Here is a 21,756-nt window from a genome sequence, read left to right as displayed (position 1 = left end):
ATTGATGGATGTTCCATAAAACCCTCATCTTCAGCTAAGAATCTTGGCTTTATATTCGATAGTACTCTGTCATTTGAGAACCAGGTCGCCAAAACCTGTAAGATTGCGTTTTTCCATCTTAAAAATATATCTAAATTACGTCATATGCTGTCATCATCAGATGCGGAGAAGCTTATACATGCCTTTATGACATCAAGACTAGATTACTGTAATGCACTATTAGGTGGTTGCCCTGCAGGCCTATTACAAAAACTCCAACTGGTCCAAAATGCGGCAGCTCGAGTTCTTACACGTACAAAAAAGTATGAGCATATTAGCCCGGTTCTGTCAACCTTGCACTGGTTACCTATAAAGCATCGCATAAATTTTAAAATCTTGCTTATTACCTATAAAGCCTTGCATGGTTTAGCTCCTCACTACTTGAGAGAACTTCTTACGTATTATAGTCCATCACGTGCACTACGCTCTCAGGCGTCAGGTCAGTTGGTAATACCTAGAATTTCAAAATCAAGTGCAGGCGGCAGATCCTTTTCCTATCTAGCGCCTAAACTTTGGAACAGTCTTCCCTGCAATGTCCGGGAGGCGGACACACTCTGTCAGTTTAAATCTAGACTAAAGACGCATCTTTTTAATCTTGCATACACTAGATTATCATAATATATGTATTTCAAAGATCTAGGCTGCACTAGTTAGATCAACCGGAACCAGGGACACTTCCAATAACAACTGATGCATTTGTTGCATCAAAGAGTGCAGAACAGTACTCTACTCTCAGCCAGTCTTGTCTCATTGTTCCAAGGTTACAAGAGCGGAGCGGGCAGGGCGCAATCCATTCCTAGACCTGACAAATGCTGGACGAAGGAAGTGACGTCCCTACAAAACTTCAGCCACTATTAGATTATTAATGATAATTTTAAATCTAATTTTTTTTTTTTTATTTTCGCCTTGTTGTGCAAGCACTGTTGAGCTTGTGCAGAGGCTGCAGTTTTTGCCAGAGGGGAACTGGAATCCCCTGGTTAGGCCTGGTTTCCCTCCGAGGTTTTTTTTCTCTCCTCCAATGGAGTTTTGGGTTCCTCGCCACCGTTTGCATACTGTTTTGCACTGTTTTGCCTGGCCGGGGGGGCTGCTAGAATTTGGTAGTCTTATTTAATTAACACTGCATATAGGAATTTATTGTGTGTCTGATATTTGACCTGTGTTTTGAATTCCATAACCTTTTATGTTTTACTTATAGTCATTTTTTCTTGTACAGCTGCTTTGTAACAATGAAAATTGTAAAAAGCGCTATATAAATAAAGCTGACTTGACTTGACTACAGAGAGACACCTGTGGGTAAATCTATCAGGCATTAAGGAGAAAGATAAGACTGTGGTGCTTGATACACCTCTCTCTTCCGAAGGCCTTTTGGTGGTGCGGTCAAGATAATTGTCGACCGTTTCCAGGACACAGAACTGCAGGCTGCTGCATTTCATAAATATCTACCTCGCTACCCCCCAGGGGTCTGCAGTCCAAGGACAGTCCCAGCCATCTACAAGCTCCTCATATAGGCAGCAGCAGATACAGAGCGTAGCTACTCGTACCCCCCCAGAGAGCCTACCTCCTAAACTACCTCCTTTCTGAGGACAGTTATAGTAACAAATCGGAAGGCTGCTGCAAAGGGCATCAGAGGGTGCCCTCTCTTGGAGAACTGTTCGGTCCTTCCAAGAAGTCCTCAGGAAATCTGAATGTAACCCCGTCATCCATGACGCTTCGGGTTGACCCCTTTATCATACTTTCCCAGCGAGTGGAGAAAGTTTCCAAATATCCCACCATGGCTCCTCTTTACGATAGAAAAGGGTTACAGGATTAAGTTTGCTGTCGCCCTCCGAATTTCAAGGGGGTGTTTTCGAGGTAGACCCAGAAAAGGGTGGGGTGTTAGAAAGGGAAGTGTTGTCTCTCTTGTTGACAGGTGCCATAGAATATGACCCCCCCACGAGAATCAGACAGGCCGTACTTCAAAGTTCCGAAGAAGGATGGAGGGCTTAGGCCCATTTTAGATCTGAGATATCTCAACAAATCTCTGAGGAGATACAAGATGCTCACTGTCCCTATTATTGTGGCCGGAATCAGATCATATCACCAAAATAGATCTGAAAGATGCATACTTCCACATTTCTATCCTTACTCAACATTGGAAGTTTCTCAGGTTCGCTTTCGGGGGCAAAGCTTACCAATATCGAGTTCTTCCGTTCAGCCTTGCTTTGTCCCTACGCACTGTCCCCTGCAAGGGTCGAATCGATCCTGACAGCGCTGTCCAGGATCAAGTTCGGCCATGCCAACACTGTCAAGCAATTTCAGAGAATATTGGGTCTAATGGTGGGCAGCGTCCAACGTGATTCCTTTTGACCTCCTCCATATGAGACCTTTACAGTGGTGGCAAAAAGGCAAAGGGTTTTCCCCGAGAGGCAACCCGTTCCGTCTGATCAGGGTTACGTGCAAATACCTTCGCCCCCTGGTTAAATGGAAGAAACCTTGGTTTCTGAATCAAGGGCTGAAATTGGGGGCGCAATGTCACAGGAGGTTAGTGACGACGGATGCGTCCCTCACAAGCTGGGGGCAATAGTGGAAGGTCGCTAAGCCAGTGGGCTGTAGAGAGAGCAGCTTCACCAATTTCACAAAAATTGCCTGGAGATGTTAGCTATAATACAAGCACCAGTCCTCAGAGGCCATCATGTTCTAGTCAGAACAGACAATACGACAGTAGTCTCTTACAAGAATCATCAAGGGAGCCTGAGATCAGGCCCTCTCTGCAGACGGTGTCTCTCTCACGAGACAGCGGATCACCGAAGGTTACATTTCTCATGCCCTGTCAGGGCGTTGAAGAATATGTACGTAGGTCTTCCTTATGGTGAAAATCTGACCGATTGTTGGTTTGTTTTGGACCTCGAAACAGAGGTCAACAAGCCTCTAAGCAGACCATTAGTAAATGGATTGTAGAGGCAATTTCTTTAGCTTACGAGGTGCGTGGAATACATTCACCTCTGCTAGTTAGGGCATGTTCCAATCGGAGTATGGCTTTGTCATGGACCCTTCTGTCGGGGGCGTCTATGCGGGATGTTTGTGATGCTGTATGATGGTCTTCCCCACATACGTTTCTAAGGTACTACAGACTGGACCTCACTTCCTAAACTGGATCCCAGGCTCTTTTGTCCTGAGATGTGCTTGGACACCTTCACATTTGGACAGACACAATTCAGTATGGCATAGTGGGCATTTCGTTGCCCATAGTGTCAACCTTGACGCAGTGTAGAGTTCCCTCGAAATGGAACGCCTCATGTTATGACTCTAACCGTAGTTCCCTGATATAGGGAACAAGACACTGCGTCGCCTTGACATAACTCCTTGTGCCTGGAACATTTGCTTCAATTATTTTTGCAGAAGCTGATTTGCACTGTGTCCGCTTCCTATGTATACCTTCCAGTACCGCGCCATCGCTGCATGACAGTTAATTGTGGCACGACGATAAGTCGCAGGTTTAGTTTCACACAACATTTTCAGAAGCGTCACACTGTTGGCGTTACCCATAGTGTCAACCTTGACGCAGTGTCTCAGGGAACTACGGTTACAGTGGTAACCTGAGACGTTATTACATGTTTTTCAGTTTTTATTTTCTGCAAAAAAATGAAAGTGTCAGTCTTTACTATCCATACTATTTATACTGTACATGCCTAACAAATCTGCTTCGTCATCCCGTGCTTAACCACTGCCCTGTCATTAAACACATTGTAAACATGATGCTCACTCGTCTGAATATCTCCAGGATTGATTAACTCACAATCACTATTACTTAACATTTTATTACAGTTTAAAGATCACCCTCCTTTGTGTTTGCTTACATAAATGTATACACATAATTCACAATAAGTAAAAACTGGGGACAATAACAATCAGAAAGAAAATTAATAAATATAAAACAAATCAGAATTATGGTGCATTCAATTTTATAAAGCCACAGTTACTGAAATCATAAATGAAAAAAAGAGAGTATCTAAAAACCCAGAAAAAGCTGATTCATCACAATGATCACCTTTTCCTATGTCAAAACGGTTATATTTTGTAGGCTCGTGGATCTGCAAAAGAAAAATTCACAAGGCAAATAAGCAACAAAAGTAGATTCTCTTTACTATAGAAAGTTCCATGACTTTTCATGGCAGGGCTAGAAAACAAAATGTACAAATTTCCTGATACTTCCAGGGTTGTTATGGTCATGGGAAACTAAATAAATTAAATCATTTTAATCTGAATTAACCTAAAAAGCAAACCCTCCACAATCAAAAGCATCAAAATCAGAATCTCCTTCGAAATCAAAGCTGTTAAAATGTGGTGACTCTATGGCTTGGCTGCAGGTGTGGTATGAACTGCCTCCCCCCATCTCAGAGAAAGCTGTTAAATGGGTCATTTCAGGAGCATGAACTGCCGTGTCTGAGGAGGCAGGTGGACAGGAGTTCAAGTAGCCGAGCGCTGAGGAAGCTGCTGCTCCACCCATCAGTAGACAGACTGCCCTTACAGCCCGTGCATCACTGCTGTTTCCATGGCGCAGGCAGTCTGCAGAGCGAGGTGGAGCCATGCTAGGGCTGTGGGGAGGGCGCTGTCTTATACTGCCTAAAGGTTACAAAAGACATAGCTATAGAAAATGAACAAATGTAATTATTACTTGTGTTATTTGTAAATTATGTTATAATAGCACATTGGAAACAAGTTAATGATGTTTGTAAAAGCAACTCCTGCATTCATTGTGCCCTTTGTCAATGTTCAGAAAATAGTGGCTGCATTAAAACTTCTAGTTTAAGTATATAAAATTCTAATGTAGAATGATGGTCTTTGCCATATAATGAAAAATGCCACAAGTTAGATTACTAGTAAACAAAAATGTACAACAAAGCTTAGACTGTAGTGAAAAAAAGACTGCAGATGAACAAGTTGATTCGATGTTCTTAGCTGGTTTAAGATGGTTGTAGCTGATTTAGGCTGGTTCATAGCCTAGAAAAGCTGGTCAAACTAGACAAGCTGGTCTTCCAGCCTGGTCAAGCTGGTTTAAGCTGGGTGGATCCCAGCGTGGCCAACCAAAAAGCTAAAGCTAAAAATCTCTCTAAAATCAGCTGCTTAACCAGCCATATGCCCTGTGGTTCTTGCCTTCATACCCGATAATCAGTTGTGTTTTACAATTGCTTTACGCCTAACTAGGGAGCACCAAAGCTCAGGACTAGTATGGCAAGAAGGATAGACTGATACGATCCAACTATGCAACACGACATCAGTTGTGTACCCCAGCCTCATTGGGTGTTTCGGCACTTTATCACAAGACACCCTCAGCCTAACCATCGAACGTAACCACAGGCTGATCAGACCGGGTGCTTCCGAGGGGTATTCAGGGCTAAGTATATCCCATCATGCATCACGTTCTGGATTTGAATCATGAGACTTTTTACCCAGCTCTCGCGAGATGTTGCGGAAAGCTTTCAAAGTTATACAACTACTTTTTAAGGTATATCTTTATTTATTCTATGTTTGTCTAAACATGTTTTTCTTTAGTTTTTTTCTTTTTTGAGTACAGCTGCTTTGATACCAGACAAATAAGGTGCTATAAAAATCTATATCACTTAACTACATAATTAGACATCGTTACAGTAGTAAATGTAAAGTTTTCCACAATTTATTGGTTAACATTTTATGTAATTTATAAAACTGCTTTTTATCACATAGTAAGAAAGAAATTACATGTTTGCACTTTATAAGTCTGCCCCACTGGTTTACTACATGCTCACTTGGGATCTTCATACCCACCAAGTGATCAAGTGCAAAGGCTGCGACCAAATACCCCCAATTGTCTCATTGTTCCAAGGTTACTAGAGGATGCAGTCCAAGGTTACCGGAGCGGGCAGGGCGCAATCCCAGACCTGACAAATGCTGGACGAAGGACGTGGCGACTCTACAAAACTTCAGCCGCTATTAGATTATTAATGATAATTTTAAATCTAACTTTTTTATTTTGCCTTGTTGTGCAAGCACTGTCGAGCTTGTGCAGAGGCTGCAGTTTTGCCACAGGGGAACTGGAATCCCCTGGTTAGGCCTGGTTTCCCTCTGAGGTTTTTTTCTCCTCCAATGGAGTTTTGGGTTCCTCGCCACCGTTTGCATACTGTTATGCACTGTTTGCCTGGCCGGGGGGGCTGCTAGAATTTGATAGTCTTATTTAATTTACACTGCATATAGGAATTTATTGTGTGTCTGATATTTGACCTGTGTTTTGACTTCCGTAACCTTTTATGTTTTACTTATAGTCAATGTTTTCTTGTACAGCTGCTTTGTAACAATGAAAATTGTAAAAAGCGCTATATAAATAAAGCTGACTTGACTTGCGGTCTTTGCACTTGAACACTTGACTTCTTTGATGACGTATTTCCTGTTTTTGGCCCAAGTTTTCTAGTGGGCGTGAAGTTCCCAAGTGAGCAAGTAGTATTTCTTACCCGATGGTACACACTTAGCATGTGCAAACATATAACTTTAATTGCTTGCGCTCTTACCTCCTGTCGCATGCAAACGCTCTCAAGTGACGAAGACCGCAATAGGGGTTTTAAGATGCAGCCATGGAATGGATTGTTTTGGCATTCCATGTACTCTCTCTTGTCTTGTCATTGACCCCACCCCTCGTTTCCTTGTTTAGCTTCCCGCCTTTGTCTCATTACCCACACCTGCCCAATGTTATCTTCCTTGTTAGTTTCCTTATTTAATGCCCTTGTGTTTGCTGTCCTGTGCACGTTAGTTTTGCTTGTTTTGTTTTGAGTGATACCCTGTGGAATACCCTGTGTATTACTCCAAGCCTGGTCAGAATTATACCCTGTGTATTACTCCAAGCCTGGTCGGAATTATACCCCGTGGATTACTCCAAGCCTGGTCGGAATTATACCCCGTGGATTACTCCAAGCCTGGTCGGAATTTTACCCCGTGGATTACTCCCAGACTGGTCGGAATTATACCCCGTGGATTACTCCCAGACTGGTCGGAATTATACCCCGTGGATTACTCCCAGACTGGTCGGAATTATACCCCGTGGATTACTCCCAGACTGGTCGGAATTATACCCCGTGGATTACTCCCAGCCTGGTCGGAATTATACCCTGTGGATTACTCCCAGCCTGGTCTTGTTACTGTTTCTTAAGTATAGTCCGAGTTGTTTTAAATTTAATTTAGCATATTGTTCTCTGTTTTTTGGCCCCCCTGTGGGTAATGTTTTTGTGTTGTTCGTGTTTACCCCATTGTAGGCTTTTGCTTTGTGATTTTTATTCAAGTCTTTGTTGTCCCACCACTGCTGCCTGCTCTTGGGTTCTTCCCTCCCTGATCGTGACATAAATAATCGTTCTTTTTTGGTTATTTTGTAGCATAGTGTGGCGAGTCAGCGTCCCCATGGCAACCAAGGGAGGAAACGAGGCACAGCTGTCGGTCGTCAGACAATCATCTAGACCGGCATAGAAGCCGGATACACAGACAACACAGGGAGCAACAACTCCATGGCAATAGCTTGTCTAATGATATTGTCTCCTGTGCTTGTAACCAGGTTCAGACTGCTGACGACCGACAGATGCCACGTACCCACGTCTCCCGCAGCCATACCGCACACGGAACTGCACGAACACGGGGATTACACGGAGACGAGGATTATACGGAAGCACGGGACATCACGGAGACTGGGATTGAGGAGGAGCACGGCTCGCCACCCCACACCGTAAACCCAGAAGCACCGACACTACCTCTCTCTATTGTTTTCATCACCTGTTAATAAATTCCCCTCTGGGGCGTTAAAAGCAGAAAGAGTTGTGCGTGTCGTTTCTCTACTCGTGACGCATACATTGTTGCTTTTTGCAAAATACAAAGACGTCCATTTTTAAACAAACTTTTTATTTATGTTTTATAGGTAAATGCAGAACAACATCGAGAAAAAAGGTAAAAGAACGCACAGGCTATAGCCCAATGAGATTAAGGTAAATATAAGATACATATAAACTGTCAAATGAAGATTTAAAGGTTTGTTACCGATCAAGTTTAAGCGCTGTGTATTTTCATCTTAATAGTTTTGATCAAAGTAATTTCAAGTTAAAACTGCGTTTCGAAGCAGAGAACGCTATTCTCGCATCTGACCTTAAATTTGGTTATTAGGTCCCAACCTGGCAGCCGCTTTTTCTGTCTTATCAACTCTCGTGTATGAAATTAAGTGCTACTACAGGGCATGCATAAGTGTCTTTTGGATTCACGTTCATTGCATTTGCATTTATAATGTGTTCGTCTAAACGGCCAAAGCATCCTTTTACCGGCCCCAAACCATAACGGCCTACCGGGACTCCACCTCTGGCAACATTGCATCGCTACTCCACTATGCAAAGCAGCGAGAAAACACTTATGACTTTCATAACAGGGAAGTGCACAGACATTTTTAGGGGCAGGGGGTCAAGTGGAAAAAAGGGCACTTCTCATATGTAAAAAAAATTTCTAAACAAAATGTATTAAAACTAAAAATATTTAAATCCCCACACTCATTTGTTAGGTTTCATTTTTCAACAATGTATACAAGATAATCAGTTCACATAGAGACCATGGTCTATAGATCCAAATTTTATCATAAGAACAGGCACCAACAAAGGAAACTAAGCCACAATGCATGTATGCTTTCTATGCTAAACTTTCAAGTATATATGTGTTCTTTTGCTCAATTGGAAAGGAAATTTCCAAAATACACATTGTGTTTGTTTTAAGCCTACTATTCCATTTACATTTACATTTACATTTATTCATTTGGCAGACGCTTTTATCCAAAGCGACTTACAAGTAGTTTTTTTTTTTTTTACAGTGACACATTACTGCAGAGCAATCAGGGGTAAGGTGCCTTGCTCAAGGGCACATCAGTCATGACCTGCTGGCACTGAGATTTGAACCAGCAACCTTCTGATCACAAGCCCAACGCTCTAACCCCCAGGCCACAACTCCCTTGTCTCCCTTGTCGCGAATACGTTTGAACTTCAGTTTGGTTGACTGGATAGGCATAGGCTCAGTTAGCTCCATTGTTCAGTATTTAGTGTACTGATCAGGGAGTTTTTCATTTTGAGGGCTGTCTCATTAGCAAAATCCTTCCAGTACACTATTAGATTATTAATGAAAATGCTTATTTATTTTTATTTAGCCTTGTTGTGCAAGGACTGTCAAGCTTGTGCAGAGGCTGCAGCTTTTGCCAGAGGGGAACTGGAATCCCCTGGTCGGCCTGGGTTCTCATGAGTTTTTCTTTTCTCCATTGGAGTTTTGGGTTCCTCGCCACCATTTGGGAGCTAGTTATTGAGATGCAGCCATAATAGATAATTAGACGCCACATTGGCCGCTTTGCTCTGTTGCAGCGATACGTCAACGGCGCGGCTATATTGGTAAAGGCAAAAAAAGTGAATGGGAGAGCTGAGCTTTTTCTGCATTAAGAGCACAATAACGTTTACATTCCTTAACACATTTCAATGGTTTATATGAAGAGTACAAATTTATCATGTCTCTAGTTACTTTAAAATGAAATGTTGTCATAAGATATTGTGAAATTCATTATTTCTGCCTGTTATTCAGGTTAATCCACTAGCTAGGCATTATGTTCCGTGATTTGTTAGGGATATGCAGGGCAAACTACAAAATAAAAAACACACATTAAAGTATTAGTCGAGAATAGCACACAACCATGTTGAGTTTTATTTTAATGATTGAACAAAACACCAAAGGTAAAAGAATGTTGCTTTAAAATGGCTTTTTCTGTCATAATTTTATACAATATCAAAGATAAAAGTTTAGTTTATTTATTTACATTTACATTACATTTAATCATTTGGCAGATGACAAGTAGTTTTTTACAGTGTCACATTACTGCAGAGCAATCAGGGGTAAGGTGCCTTGCTCAAGGGCACTTCAGTCATGACCTGCTGACACTGAGAACCGGCAACCTTCTGATCACAAGCCCAACGCTCTAACCACTAGGCCACAGCTCTTAGTTTGTACCCGGTTGGATTTTGTCTCGGGTTCTGAAACCCTGTGGACCAGGGATACCATCCTGCAGACTGCAGCTCCAACTCCAGCTTCAACACACCTGTCTGTCATTATCAAGCAACCTGAACCCATTGTTCCAACATCTGTCATGCTGATCTCCTGGCTCATTGTCATTTCCGTTCCTAAGTCTGTTGCCGTGTGGTCTGTCCATGAGTAATTTTACGCCTCAGCTCTCGCAGGCTCCAGGGGTATTCTTCTCTTTGAAGGTTTCTGTAGCAAGTCAGGCGGAACGAGAGCCGGGATTCGAGCATCAGCTGTACGCGCACCGTTCTCATATTACGGAGGAGATTGTGGAGCGATCGGACTGTCAGTGAGAGAGGACAGGGCCCGAATTAGTGTTTATGTTTGGGGGCCGGCAGTCGACTGTGAGGTGGCTGGCGTTCTTTTACTTACGTGTTTATTGTTTGTTTTATTTGATTAAAGTTTGTTGAATGTTCACCGGTTCCCGCCTCCTTCCTTCCCTTCTATTGACCTTATTACAGTTTCATATCCATAGGTGGGTGGATTCTCTAAACTACTGTTTGTGTTGTCAGATCCTTTCAACATGGGAAGCTAACCCATGTCAGCCCTGTTTGGGTCTATTCCCTCCTGTTAGCAGTCTCTCCTGGCTGTCACTAGGTCTATCCCTGGTTGTCAGCTGCCCTTTCACAACAGTCACTGGTTTTAACCAGGTTGTTCATTGGACTAGGTGTTATAATCCCGGTTTTCAGCTCGATTTAGCCGCATCATAGAATCTTCCTTTTTCGCTGTGGTTTCGCTAGACAACACCCTTATTCATCCGCTGGTGTCGTTTAGAGCCTTTTGAAGCTGCCCCAGTTTAAGTGCATTAAATGGATAAGAAGCCTGGAAATATGTTCTAAAAAGCCTCAATTTGTTTTCGACAGAAGAAATATACACACGCACGCTACTACTCCTTTAAAGAGGAGATGCAAAATATACAGAGCAGGGGTCGGGAGGACCAGGATTAAGACCCTCTGATCTAGTTGTATATAAGTTTTAATTTAATATAAATGTCTGTTTTCGTAAAGAAAATTAATGCTGCAGATGACCACAAAACTGATATATTCATACAAAATGACCACAAGTTTGAAACATTATGAACAAGAATACATAGGCTAATACAATTAAACACAGTACATTATATAATAATATTTAACAAGATTAATGTTTTAAATGCTTTTTGTAATGCACCTTAATGTATTATGCGAACTGAAAATTATTTTTGCCCGAATATATGGGCCATGTTTTCATATTAATGCAAATCCACAGGGCTCAAATTAGTTCTGGTGATTGGTTAAAGGTTTATGACGTCATGACCAGGGCAGTTTGAAACCGCATTTTCTGCAGTTTTATGGAGAAAATACTCAGCAATAGTTTAAAGTTATAAATTATAAAATGTATAAATATCATGGTTTGTCTAAAAGCATATTTAAAAAAACACATAAACATACACAGGGGGTCTGCAGTTTTGAGTTATGGGGTTTGGGGCATTTTGGTTATAATTTTTCAGAAGAATGGTGCATGTGCTTAGGCTGTTAAAGTACTTCCATGATGTGTATTGCATCATTCAATGAGCAATAACTGTGTTGATGACATTATTGTCATTATTAGCACCTATTGTACTATTGCTCTTTTATGACATATCGCTTATTGCTCCCCAAACTCTTTGTAAGTCGCTTTGGATAAAAGCGTCTGATAAATGACTAAATATAAATGTAAATGGCTAGCCATGGCGGAATCCAAATCTCTGGCTCCCCTCTCCGCTGGTTCCAATCCTACCTCTCCGGCAGATCATTCAAGGAGAGTCACGGAGGGCTCACTGTCCACTGCTCACCATATGATCACTGTTATGCTGATGACACCCAGATTTACATCTCGTTTCACCCAGACGATACCACTGTTGCGGCTCACATAACAGCCTGCCTAGATGACATCTCAGCTTGGATGAAAGAGCATCACCTGCAGCTGAACCTGGCCAAGATAGAACTACTCGTGTTTCCGGCACACCCCACGGTCCAACACGATCTCATCATCCAGCTTGGGAATTCCACTATCACTCCCTCCGAATCAGCCAGGAACCTCAGAGTCATATTTGATGAACAGCTGTCCTTCAATGATCACATTGCAAAGACAACGCGATCATGCCGATATGCCTTATTTAACATTCGCAAGGTTAGACCCTACCTCACTGAGCATGCGGTACAACTCCTTGTCCAGGCCCTGGTAATCTCAGGGTTGGACTACTGCAATGCTCTCCTTGCTGGTCTTCCTGCAAAGGCTATCAAACCACTTCAGCTGGTTCAAAACACAGCAGCACGCCTCATCTTCCAACAGCCCAAAAGGGCTCATGTTACACCCTTTTTCATCTCTGTCCACTGGCGATATGACTAAATGTAATATAAATGTAAATGTAATGCAATGTCTCTCTTATAATTTGTTCATCAGGCCCTCTTTTAACGAGTGCAAGTGCACTTAGGGTGTGTCCGAATCCACTTTTTCTAGTGCAAACACAGGAAAAATTGTCGGCGCACCCTGCGCACGATCTAAATGGGTTGTTGATAATGTATCTTAAGACCATGAGAGTTGTACATTAGAGTAGAGTAGGTATACTGTATATGGTAAATACTGTACTTATGTTTATGTGTCCGAATGAGTCTGTACTCTTTCTATTTCATGTTGCTTTTAAGGTTATTCTGTGTTCAACATGTGTTAATTTTTTTCTTTCTTGTACACCTGATACAAAGCAAATTGTGAAAGCACAAAGAAGTTGATTCAAAAAATGGTATTGAACTAGAAATCAAATAAAAGATTACTATAAACGATAACTATAAAATGTCATTATAAAAATCATTCTTTATTTAGGAGAATAGCAGGGTTCACACCTAAGCTATAAAAAGATAAGGAGAATGAGAATGTTATAATGCCTAAAATAGTTCATAATGGCATTTTAATGGAAACCAACACAATTTCTGTCATGTTTCCATATTTTCAGGGCTCCAGGCTAACTTTTATCTAATAGGAGCACTGTGGTCTCTGAATTAAAGTTTTATGGAGTACAAGCAGAACATTTAAGGGCACACAGGGCTGGGCTGGTAATCTGGCATACCGGGCAAATGCCCGGTGGGGCGACGCACTTGGGGGCCGGTTGATATAATATGTTTTTTTTTTATTTGCCAACGACCGGCCCATAAAGCAGGGACAGCAGCCCATTGGTTCATTATCCATACTGACACTGGGCTGGCCCAATCATCTCTTAGGGTTAGGGCTCCACCCCTCCCCCTCGGTTTCTTGTGTCAAATGCAGTCAGTGGGTCAGAGCCAGAAATCTGTGGATTTAGGATGGAGAAACAAAAGCGTGCGGGTGCGGAGCAGTTGCGGGCCAAACAAATAAAAATTCTAGAGGTTGATGCCTCAACATGTGCAAAAATAACCGACATGTTAAGTGCTGTAGCTTCAGTTTCCAAGCCTATAGTAGCTTACCTGACGAAATTTTGCAAAAACAGGTGAACATAGCACATGGAGGAGAGGTGACAAGCCATAGCGGCACCCAGGCAGAGGAGTAGGTGTCTGATAGTGAAGTCAAGGAGAGACAGAGTGAGTAGGAGAGTGTACTTGAAACGGTAAGCAGTGTTGGGCAGTAGCGTCGCTACAAGCAGTGACGCTACTAGCTTAACTACATTTTTCAGTAGCGTGGTGGTAACATCGCTGTTTTCTGAATCAAATAGCTTTTCAGTAGCGAAGCACTTTTGTTGACCAAGTAGTGCGGTAGCGTCCACACAAGCTAACGTTACATATTACCAAACATTTCTGAAGAACAAGCTCATATCGGAAACACAACTGCTAAGGATCACCGATCCTGGTCCAGTAAGTGACGCCACCACCATACAGGGACCGGCCGGTGACTTCTTCGTGTTTTACGGTAAACAGCTTTTTGGTGCATTACTGCCACCTTCTGCTCCGGACGGTGACATCACAGTGTGTGGGCCTGGTTGGGCCACGACGAAGATGATGATTTACCTAAATGAATGAATATTATAGTAAGACAACATAATCGTTGTCGCTATTATAATGTCTGTCAGATTGTCACCTACTGCACTAGCCACTCAGTCAGCTAAAGTCAAATAACACAGCATAAGCTATTTTGCATTGTTTTTGTAGCTAGGTTAGCAGAGTTAACTTATTCAATTGCAACTTCGGCTGATTATTCTAATGTTAACTAGCTTTTATAACATGGAGCACATTGTAATTGACCGAGTTGCAGAGAAGAGCAAGCTACTGAGGAAACTGCTGTTATTGTAAGGTGAGTTGAGATTATTGATATTATTATAAAAATATTCATAATATTGTAGACTGAAATGTGACTCGTTATTCCCTCTCTCTCTCTCTCTCTCTCTCTCTCTCTCTCTCTCTATCTCTCTCTCAGGATGCCCTCACGTTTGTAGTTCGTTGTCTTAAAAGTTCAGAGCACCATGGAGCCATTTCCACTAAGTAAGTATAAAATATGTGCAACCATCTCTCTACATTGTTATATATTAAAGATACTTGTATGGGGATCATTTTTCTGATTCAGTTATCATTCTCGTCTCTCTCTCTCTCTCTCTCTCTCTCTCTCTGTCTCTCTCTGTCTCTCTCTCTCTCTCTCCCTCTCTCTCTCTCTCTCTCTCTCTCTCTCAGGCTGCCATCACTTTGTGTAGGCCCTACTCCACTGCCACCTTTGGTCACCACGGAGTCAGTCAAGAGAGAGTGAGTACACTGGTCCATGGCACTTAGTTCTCAGCTTTGTAGGGGTTTTGGGGAATGAAAAAGTAGATATGCATATCTGCAGGGACCGCAAGGATGGTGTACTGGTTGGTTGTGTCCGACCGCTTGTGGTGGGCTAGTCTGAGCAAAAATGCCAGGGCCCTTTTTTTACCCAGCCCTGAGGGCACATGTGCTTATGTGCAGACGAACTGAGCTGTCTGCCATACGGTGTATTGAATGTGCTGCTTCTCCCTGCCACTTACTGCATAGAGTGACACAGAGAGAGGCGATCCCTGTACCGTGGAAGCAAGACCTCACTGATAACAGTTTCCCACTGAATGAAAGGTAAGGTTTATTCAAAAAGCTGCTGGGTTTGTCTTTATGCACTTCTTTTGAACAAAAGTTGCTTTAGGAGTGGAAAACACTTTAAATCTAGTAAAAGAGTTGCTAACATTGGCCGGACAAATTAGAAACTAATCGGAAACACTGGGGGCTTATAAATTGTATTTTTTTCAACATGAAATGACACCCAGAAGAAATTATACATTTTTGTAACTTCACCTCTAGATCTGAAGGAGTTCTCTCTGGCCTGGATGCATGGGGAGTCCAGGGCCTTGTCACTGAGGTGGGGGGATGAGGAATCTTTGTCAACGGAGATGTCTGGAAGTGGCTCTCTGTCTGTGATGCAAGACGTGATGCTCTGCGTGATGCTCTGCTGTGTCTTTAGAGCAAGTGGCAAAGTCACACCCTGAATAAAAAAGGGTGCATAAATATATATTCTTATGTATTTCCAATACCCATTTCTGTTTCTCTCTCATGTGAGATTACTAAAAACACTGATATAGAAACTGACATATTACGTAACATTAATTGGGAAAAATCCAAATGTTCTGTAACCAATTACGTAGGCATCAACCAAACCATATTGTTTGTCATGATACAATTACAGTGTTCCTATAGTGAAGAATCTAAAATCTTTTTGGTTAAAAACATTTTTTAATACTAAAAGTCTTTTAAAAATCTTTAAAAAATATTATAAAATATTTTGAAAATAAATGGGGGTTGGGGAGAGTAGATCTTATGATCTTATGGACTTATGGTTGTAAGGAAACAAATTAATGGTGGTTAATTATAACTGCAATATATAATGCATTTATAAAAAAACATGGTGAAGTGCTTTTTTCTCCTCTTTTAATAGTAATATCATACCTCTTTCACCTTCCTGAGTAACTTCAGCCATTGACTGTTGGAAATAAAAACATATGTGTCACTTATTTATTTTCTTTAAATTTAAGGATTTTCAACTATCTGTCAATTGACTAATATACTATGCTTGTTTGAGACACTTAATCAGTTCTTTCAAAACTACACATCTAAGAAACCTATGCCACATGATTTGAGATTTTGTGACCTTACCTGCACTCATCAGGGCCTTCTGAGAGCAACAGAAGGAATTTGTCTTGGGGGAGAATAAGGGCAAAGCAGCTGTCTCTACGGCCTCCATGAGGTAAGTGGGGCAAGTCCAGGATCTCTTTTCCCTCCACTATGGATTCACAATGGCTCTGCAGCAGCAGCACCTGGTCAGGTGGTGAGTCTGCATCTCGACAGACCATGAGATTTCCTTCTACCGTTAACACCAGATATTTTTCTTTCCATTGTTTGAACATAAAGCCCCCTAAAGAATAACACAAGGTGATGGGACATTATTTGGGGCTTCTAATTGAGTGAGCAGTGCCACATGATTATTGCTGGGAAAGGTTATCGTAAGAAATATTATAATAAATGATAAAACCATGAAGTTACCATGAAAAGGAAGTTACTTATTATCAATATCGTGACAGAGTATCTCACAGAAGTGAGTACACCCCTCACATCTTTGTAAATGTTTTATTATATATTTTAATGTGACAACACTGAAAATACCAACCCTTGTAATGTCGTGACTGGCTAATCAGAATCAGGCCTTCAAATGAGCTGTGTAATAATTAACATTAACATTCCATGTTAATTTATTAAAAAGTAATTAGTAAAATTACTTATCGAGTAATAAGCTCTAGCTCCCCGAACTGAGCTAAAATCAGCCAGTCGTCTGTGTAATTCAAAATGCGGATGCCCTGGAATCGCAGAGGAACCAGAGCTGCATCCATGCACTTTGTGTAGGTGCGGGGTGGCAAGGCTAGGCCGAATGGAAGAACCCTGTACTGGTAAGCTTTTCCCCCGACAGCAAACCTCAGGAATTTCCTGTGTTGTGGCAAGATCTCTCTCTATGTAAGAGTATGCGTCTTTGAGGTCCATCATCACGAACCAGTCGTGACACTGAATTTGAGACACAATCATCTTGATTGATTTTGAACTTGTGTGTCTTTAGGTAGCGGTTCAATTCGCAACTCCCCATCCTTCTTAGGAACTAGAAAATACCGGCTGTTGTAGCCTGACATTCTGTCTGATAGGGGAACACGTTCTATGGCCCCTTTGTACAGCAGAGCTTGTAATTGTTGTGTCAAAAGATGTGCCCGCTCAGGTTGCACGGAAGTGGAGACCATGCTGTTGGCTACAGTCCTTTCTACCCATGGAGTGATACCTGGCAGTAGTTTCCAAATTGCCAGCCCCTCTGAAAGGGGTATCAATGTTGAAACCTCGTCTAGTTGGGGAGATGCCAGACATTTGTGTCCTGAATCGTGGCAGGAGATGGCCGAACATTTAGCATTTTTGAGCCCAGCGTAGTTCTGTGAACGCTGTTTCGTCAATCACCGCATCAGTGCTCACATCATGCAGCAAATCAGCCTGGTATGCTTGCAGAACCGCCATGGTGTGCAGGGCAGCACCAGCCTGACCAGGTACCTGAAAAGGCTTGGTGGAGAGAGAGGGCTTTTTCAGAGAGGATGATGTCCCAGGGGAGAGAAAGCTCGCCAGTATCTCCTCCAGATGGGGCACAATCGTGTACCCGCACCAACAACAGTCGAAAAAATTGACGTTGACGGCACAAAAAACGAGAGGAATGAGGTCTCTCATTTCCTGTAGCTCAGTGGCAAGAGCACAATGCAAACAACGCAAGGCCATGGGTCCGATCCCAAGGGACCGCACATACCCATGAACAAGTGTATAGGATAATGCAATGTAAGTCGCTTTGGATAAAAGCGTCTGCCATGACTGAGATACCTCGGCGTGGAGATCCAAAACAAAAGAAGGGGCCTGAATATTGGGCTCATCCCCTTGGCCACTCGACAGATACATGTCGTCTAATGCTTGTGGGTCTCTTGTTCCTGTGGCCAGTCGAGCTTAAGATGGTTGACTGCATTCGACACCGCCCCAGAAACTCATCTAATGCTTTTGCAATGCGAGAGGAACGCCCAGAGGCGGAGCTCTCCAAGCCTGCAGAAACAAGGGATGCCTTGTCCTCCGCCCGGTCTGAAGAAATGCCGGGGCACGCCTTTGAAGCGGACGCGAGGACCCCGCAGCTCGGCAAGTGCACAGGGGAAACGGCTTCCGTCTCCTGTGCCTCGGCTAAATCGAACCCTCGAGCTCAAAAACGTAGTGCTTAGACCTATACACAACGAGCCCTACTTTGCGTGACACTATGTCTAAACACTTTCGCTATGCAAAAACACACATGAACACAAAGCGGTCCTGAAGACGCGTTGGCATCACGCATATTCATAACCTGCAGGTGCTGGTGTAATTAGCCACGTCACTTGCCGAGGTTATTTAAAGCCAAAATATTTTGACACACGTGCTTAGCAACCTGTCGAACAAAGACGTTCTCCCATAGCGTTTGAAATGCAGCATTGAGAGTAGCTTTTGATAGGGAACACGGCAGTATTTGAAGTCTGTAGTTGTTTAATCCAAACAGTGCTGCTATGATTCCCTGTTAGCCTCCTTCAGCCATTTTTCATGTAGGTCAGCACAACCAAAAGTCTAATGTATTTTAATATGCGATATCTTTCATATTATGTATAAATATATATTAGCGCAACCTGATGGGAATTCATACAGTACCTTTATTACAATGTAGCTCATTCAATAGTATGTTTTGTTATGATTTCACTTTGCGCCTGTGACGTTAGATTTAAGGGCGGAGTTAGAGTAGCCATTTATCATTGTTTTGCTACCTCGTGAATTTTGATCAAAATAAGCATTTGTGGCTGTGATTTAAGGGTTTGGGGAGAGGTAAATTATTTTGATATGAGGTTATAAATATATAAATGTACATACACACGCGGCCTGTGTATTGAAAGTCGTGCTGAGTAACATGAAACATTTTTTGTGCTGAGTGACACGAAAAAAGGGGGGAGATTTGTGTCCATGAATATGGATCTATAGTTTACGAACTGCCTTGAGATTGGCACAGTCTCCTAGCACAGTCTGGAACATTTTTGATTGAGATTACTTTACGCAATGACATAAGAACAAACATCAGAGAGACATTAATTCTGTTACTGTCAAGGAGAATTTTTTATATTATGAGTCGGAAAATCGAATGCAACATAAAACCTGCATCTTTACAAAGTGTGCCAAATAGAAGGCACCAGACACAGATGCATGTGCCAGTAAAAAGAACAATGCCTACAAAGTTTTTTGCAGAAGCAGCAAAGCATTTGTAAGACGTCACAATTAACAAAAAATTGCAAATTAAAATTCTGATAAAGACATTATACAACATCCCAATAGCCTCAAGTGTGAACCATGCAGTAAAAAATTTTTTTCATTATTTGACCTAAATACAATAAATACATAGAGAGACCATGTTTACACCTTAAAATGTGACTGCCAAACAGCATGTGATGAAGAGCACACACAAATAGTTCACATTAGAGATTATTTAAACCACAGATGGATTAATATATAGAATACTGAAGGGTCTCATCAGGTGAACAAAACAAGCAGTTGTACTAGAATGTTCTGGTAATCTATTTGTTGTTCTCACATGCCACCACAAATAAGACTGTTCAGGTCCAGAAAAGTTATAAACCAACATGCCATTTAATAAATGCATACAATATTAAAATTTGCATTTAAACTTTTAATGCAATAACTTGGTAGCTATATATTGGGTTATGTTAAACTAATTCAAGATAATACGTTTCGTATATTGTGCTACATAAAATATAATAAATTAAAACATTAGCACAACATAAAATCTACAAATTACTGCATACACACTGATACAAAACAACAAAGGTTTGCATGTCGAATAGCTTTTCATTGCTCTTAAAACAATTCATTTATATAGACAAATGTGAATAAAGCTTTTACAGCAAACCAGGACAGCTTAAGTGTGCAAAAAAGAATGTAAAGAAAAAAGGGAATGCTGGACCTTTACCAAATTTCTTGAGGAATCCTCTGTGTACCACTGCTGTGTTCATTCCTGTGTTCAGTCAAGCAGCATAGATACAAAGCGTTCAAGTTGGTGTTTTGCCCTCATTTTGAGAGAGAGAGAGAGAGAGAGAGCAATAATCCCTAGTCATTTACGACATTCCAGCTGGCAGTGTCCGATCTCTGCTGAGCAGGTCATTAAGGGATTGTACCAACTGCATCTGAAAAGAAAGACACACCGGTGCTCATAAACATCACATAAAATAGAAAGATATGATCTTTCATCAGGAAATGTATTTTATATTTTTAAATCCACAGTATTTGTGATCCATTGTTTATTTATTTTCTCACAATCATTATTACACATTGAAGAGGAGACATCTTCACAAAACAAAAGTATGTTTTGTTTTTGAAATCCACAGTATGTATGTCAGGGACCCGTTTCAGAAAGCAGGGTAAGTGCAAACTCAGTGTAAATTAACCCCAGAAAACGGGATACTCTGGGTTTTCAGTTTCAGAACGCGAGGTATATTAAACCTGTGACCGCGGGGTAAGTCAAGCCCGTTTCAGAAATCGAGTTATCTTATACTTCGAGTGAGTAACCATAGTAACCTACTCTGTGAAGCTAACCTGGTCAGGAGCAGGTTTTATTTCACTAACCCGGGGTTTGTTACAATCTCCGCCCCCTTTTAGAAGCGCGAGCGGTGTTGAAATTGCCTTCGCCATTAGTTTTTTCAATCGTTTTCCTTAATCGCGCACAAGTTCGTAACACAGACATTAAAATGGCATGTCCGTTTATTCAGGAACCCGTAGATGAGGTAGCTGCATTCATTCAGAGAGAGTTAAATTTACGTCGGGAGAGAATATATGGTGAAGCCCCGTTTGGTTGTTTTATCAGATTTTTTATTTGAGCGATACCGTTTTTCTTTACAGTCCATTAAATATATCCACAATCTGCTTCATACTTACATCAAAAACCTCACTCGTCGGGGTCTTTATATGGCCCCGACGAGTGAACACGTTAGCAAGGCAACTGTATGCAGAGCAGTAAGAAAAGTGTGCATCGCTCTCAAGCACTTTTTATACATTTTTGTTAAGTTTCCTGTGAGAGCCATCAAAGAGGAGTTCCATAGGATTGCAGGTGAATGGTGTACATCTTTCTGAATTAGGCTGATCAAATAAATGTGGTCTTGCTGCCAACTCTGGAAGGAAGCTAATAATTCAAATAACCTTTTGGATTTCCCAAATGTGATTGGGTGCAAATGTAGCAGGTTTATTTGTACACTTTTGAATTCCACCAAAAAATATTTATTTTTGTACTACTGGGAGTTTCGTTTTGGGTTCATTCTGCCTGCGCGTCGGGTTAGCGCAGTGCGTGCGTGTGACGTCATCAGACCGGAACTTGTGCCGCGTAAGGCTAACCTCAGTCAGAGCAATGCTGGATTTGACTGAGGTGAGTTCACGTCAGGTTTCTCCGATAATAAAATGGATATACAAGTTGTTATAATCACTTATTTGTTGACATATGACCGTGTAAGAGTGTCTATGATGATGAGTGAATCTTGCAGTAGTCTTAATGAACTACAAGCCGTGATATTGTTTT

General features: G+C 41.7%; 1 protein-coding gene across 1 annotated transcript; it reads right to left on the bottom strand.

Annotated features, from left to right (window-relative positions):
- Nucleotides 1-941: 941 nt before the first annotated feature.
- LOC306908892 (uncharacterized protein) lies at nucleotides 942-20,327 on the bottom strand. The gene is made up of 5 exons (XM_079482158.1): nucleotides 20,161-20,327; nucleotides 16,257-16,515; nucleotides 16,050-16,083; nucleotides 15,402-15,588; nucleotides 942-4,641 (listed from the first exon to the last, which is right to left on the bottom strand). Exons 1-5 carry the CDS (start codon nucleotides 20,201-20,203, stop codon nucleotides 4,289-4,291), a joined length of 876 nt encoding a protein of 291 aa, XP_079338284.1. The 5' UTR covers nucleotides 20,204-20,327; the 3' UTR covers nucleotides 942-4,288.
- Nucleotides 20,328-21,756: the final 1,429 nt, after the last annotated feature.

The sequence above is a fragment of the Barbatula barbatula genome, assembly GCF_947034865.1.
Source record: "Barbatula barbatula genome assembly, chromosome: 19".
In the NCBI taxonomy this organism is placed as follows: domain Eukaryota; kingdom Metazoa; phylum Chordata; class Actinopteri; order Cypriniformes; family Nemacheilidae; genus Barbatula; species Barbatula barbatula.
The sequence above is the reverse complement of the archived record's forward strand: the minus strand, read 5'-3'. Positions and strand labels throughout refer to the sequence as shown.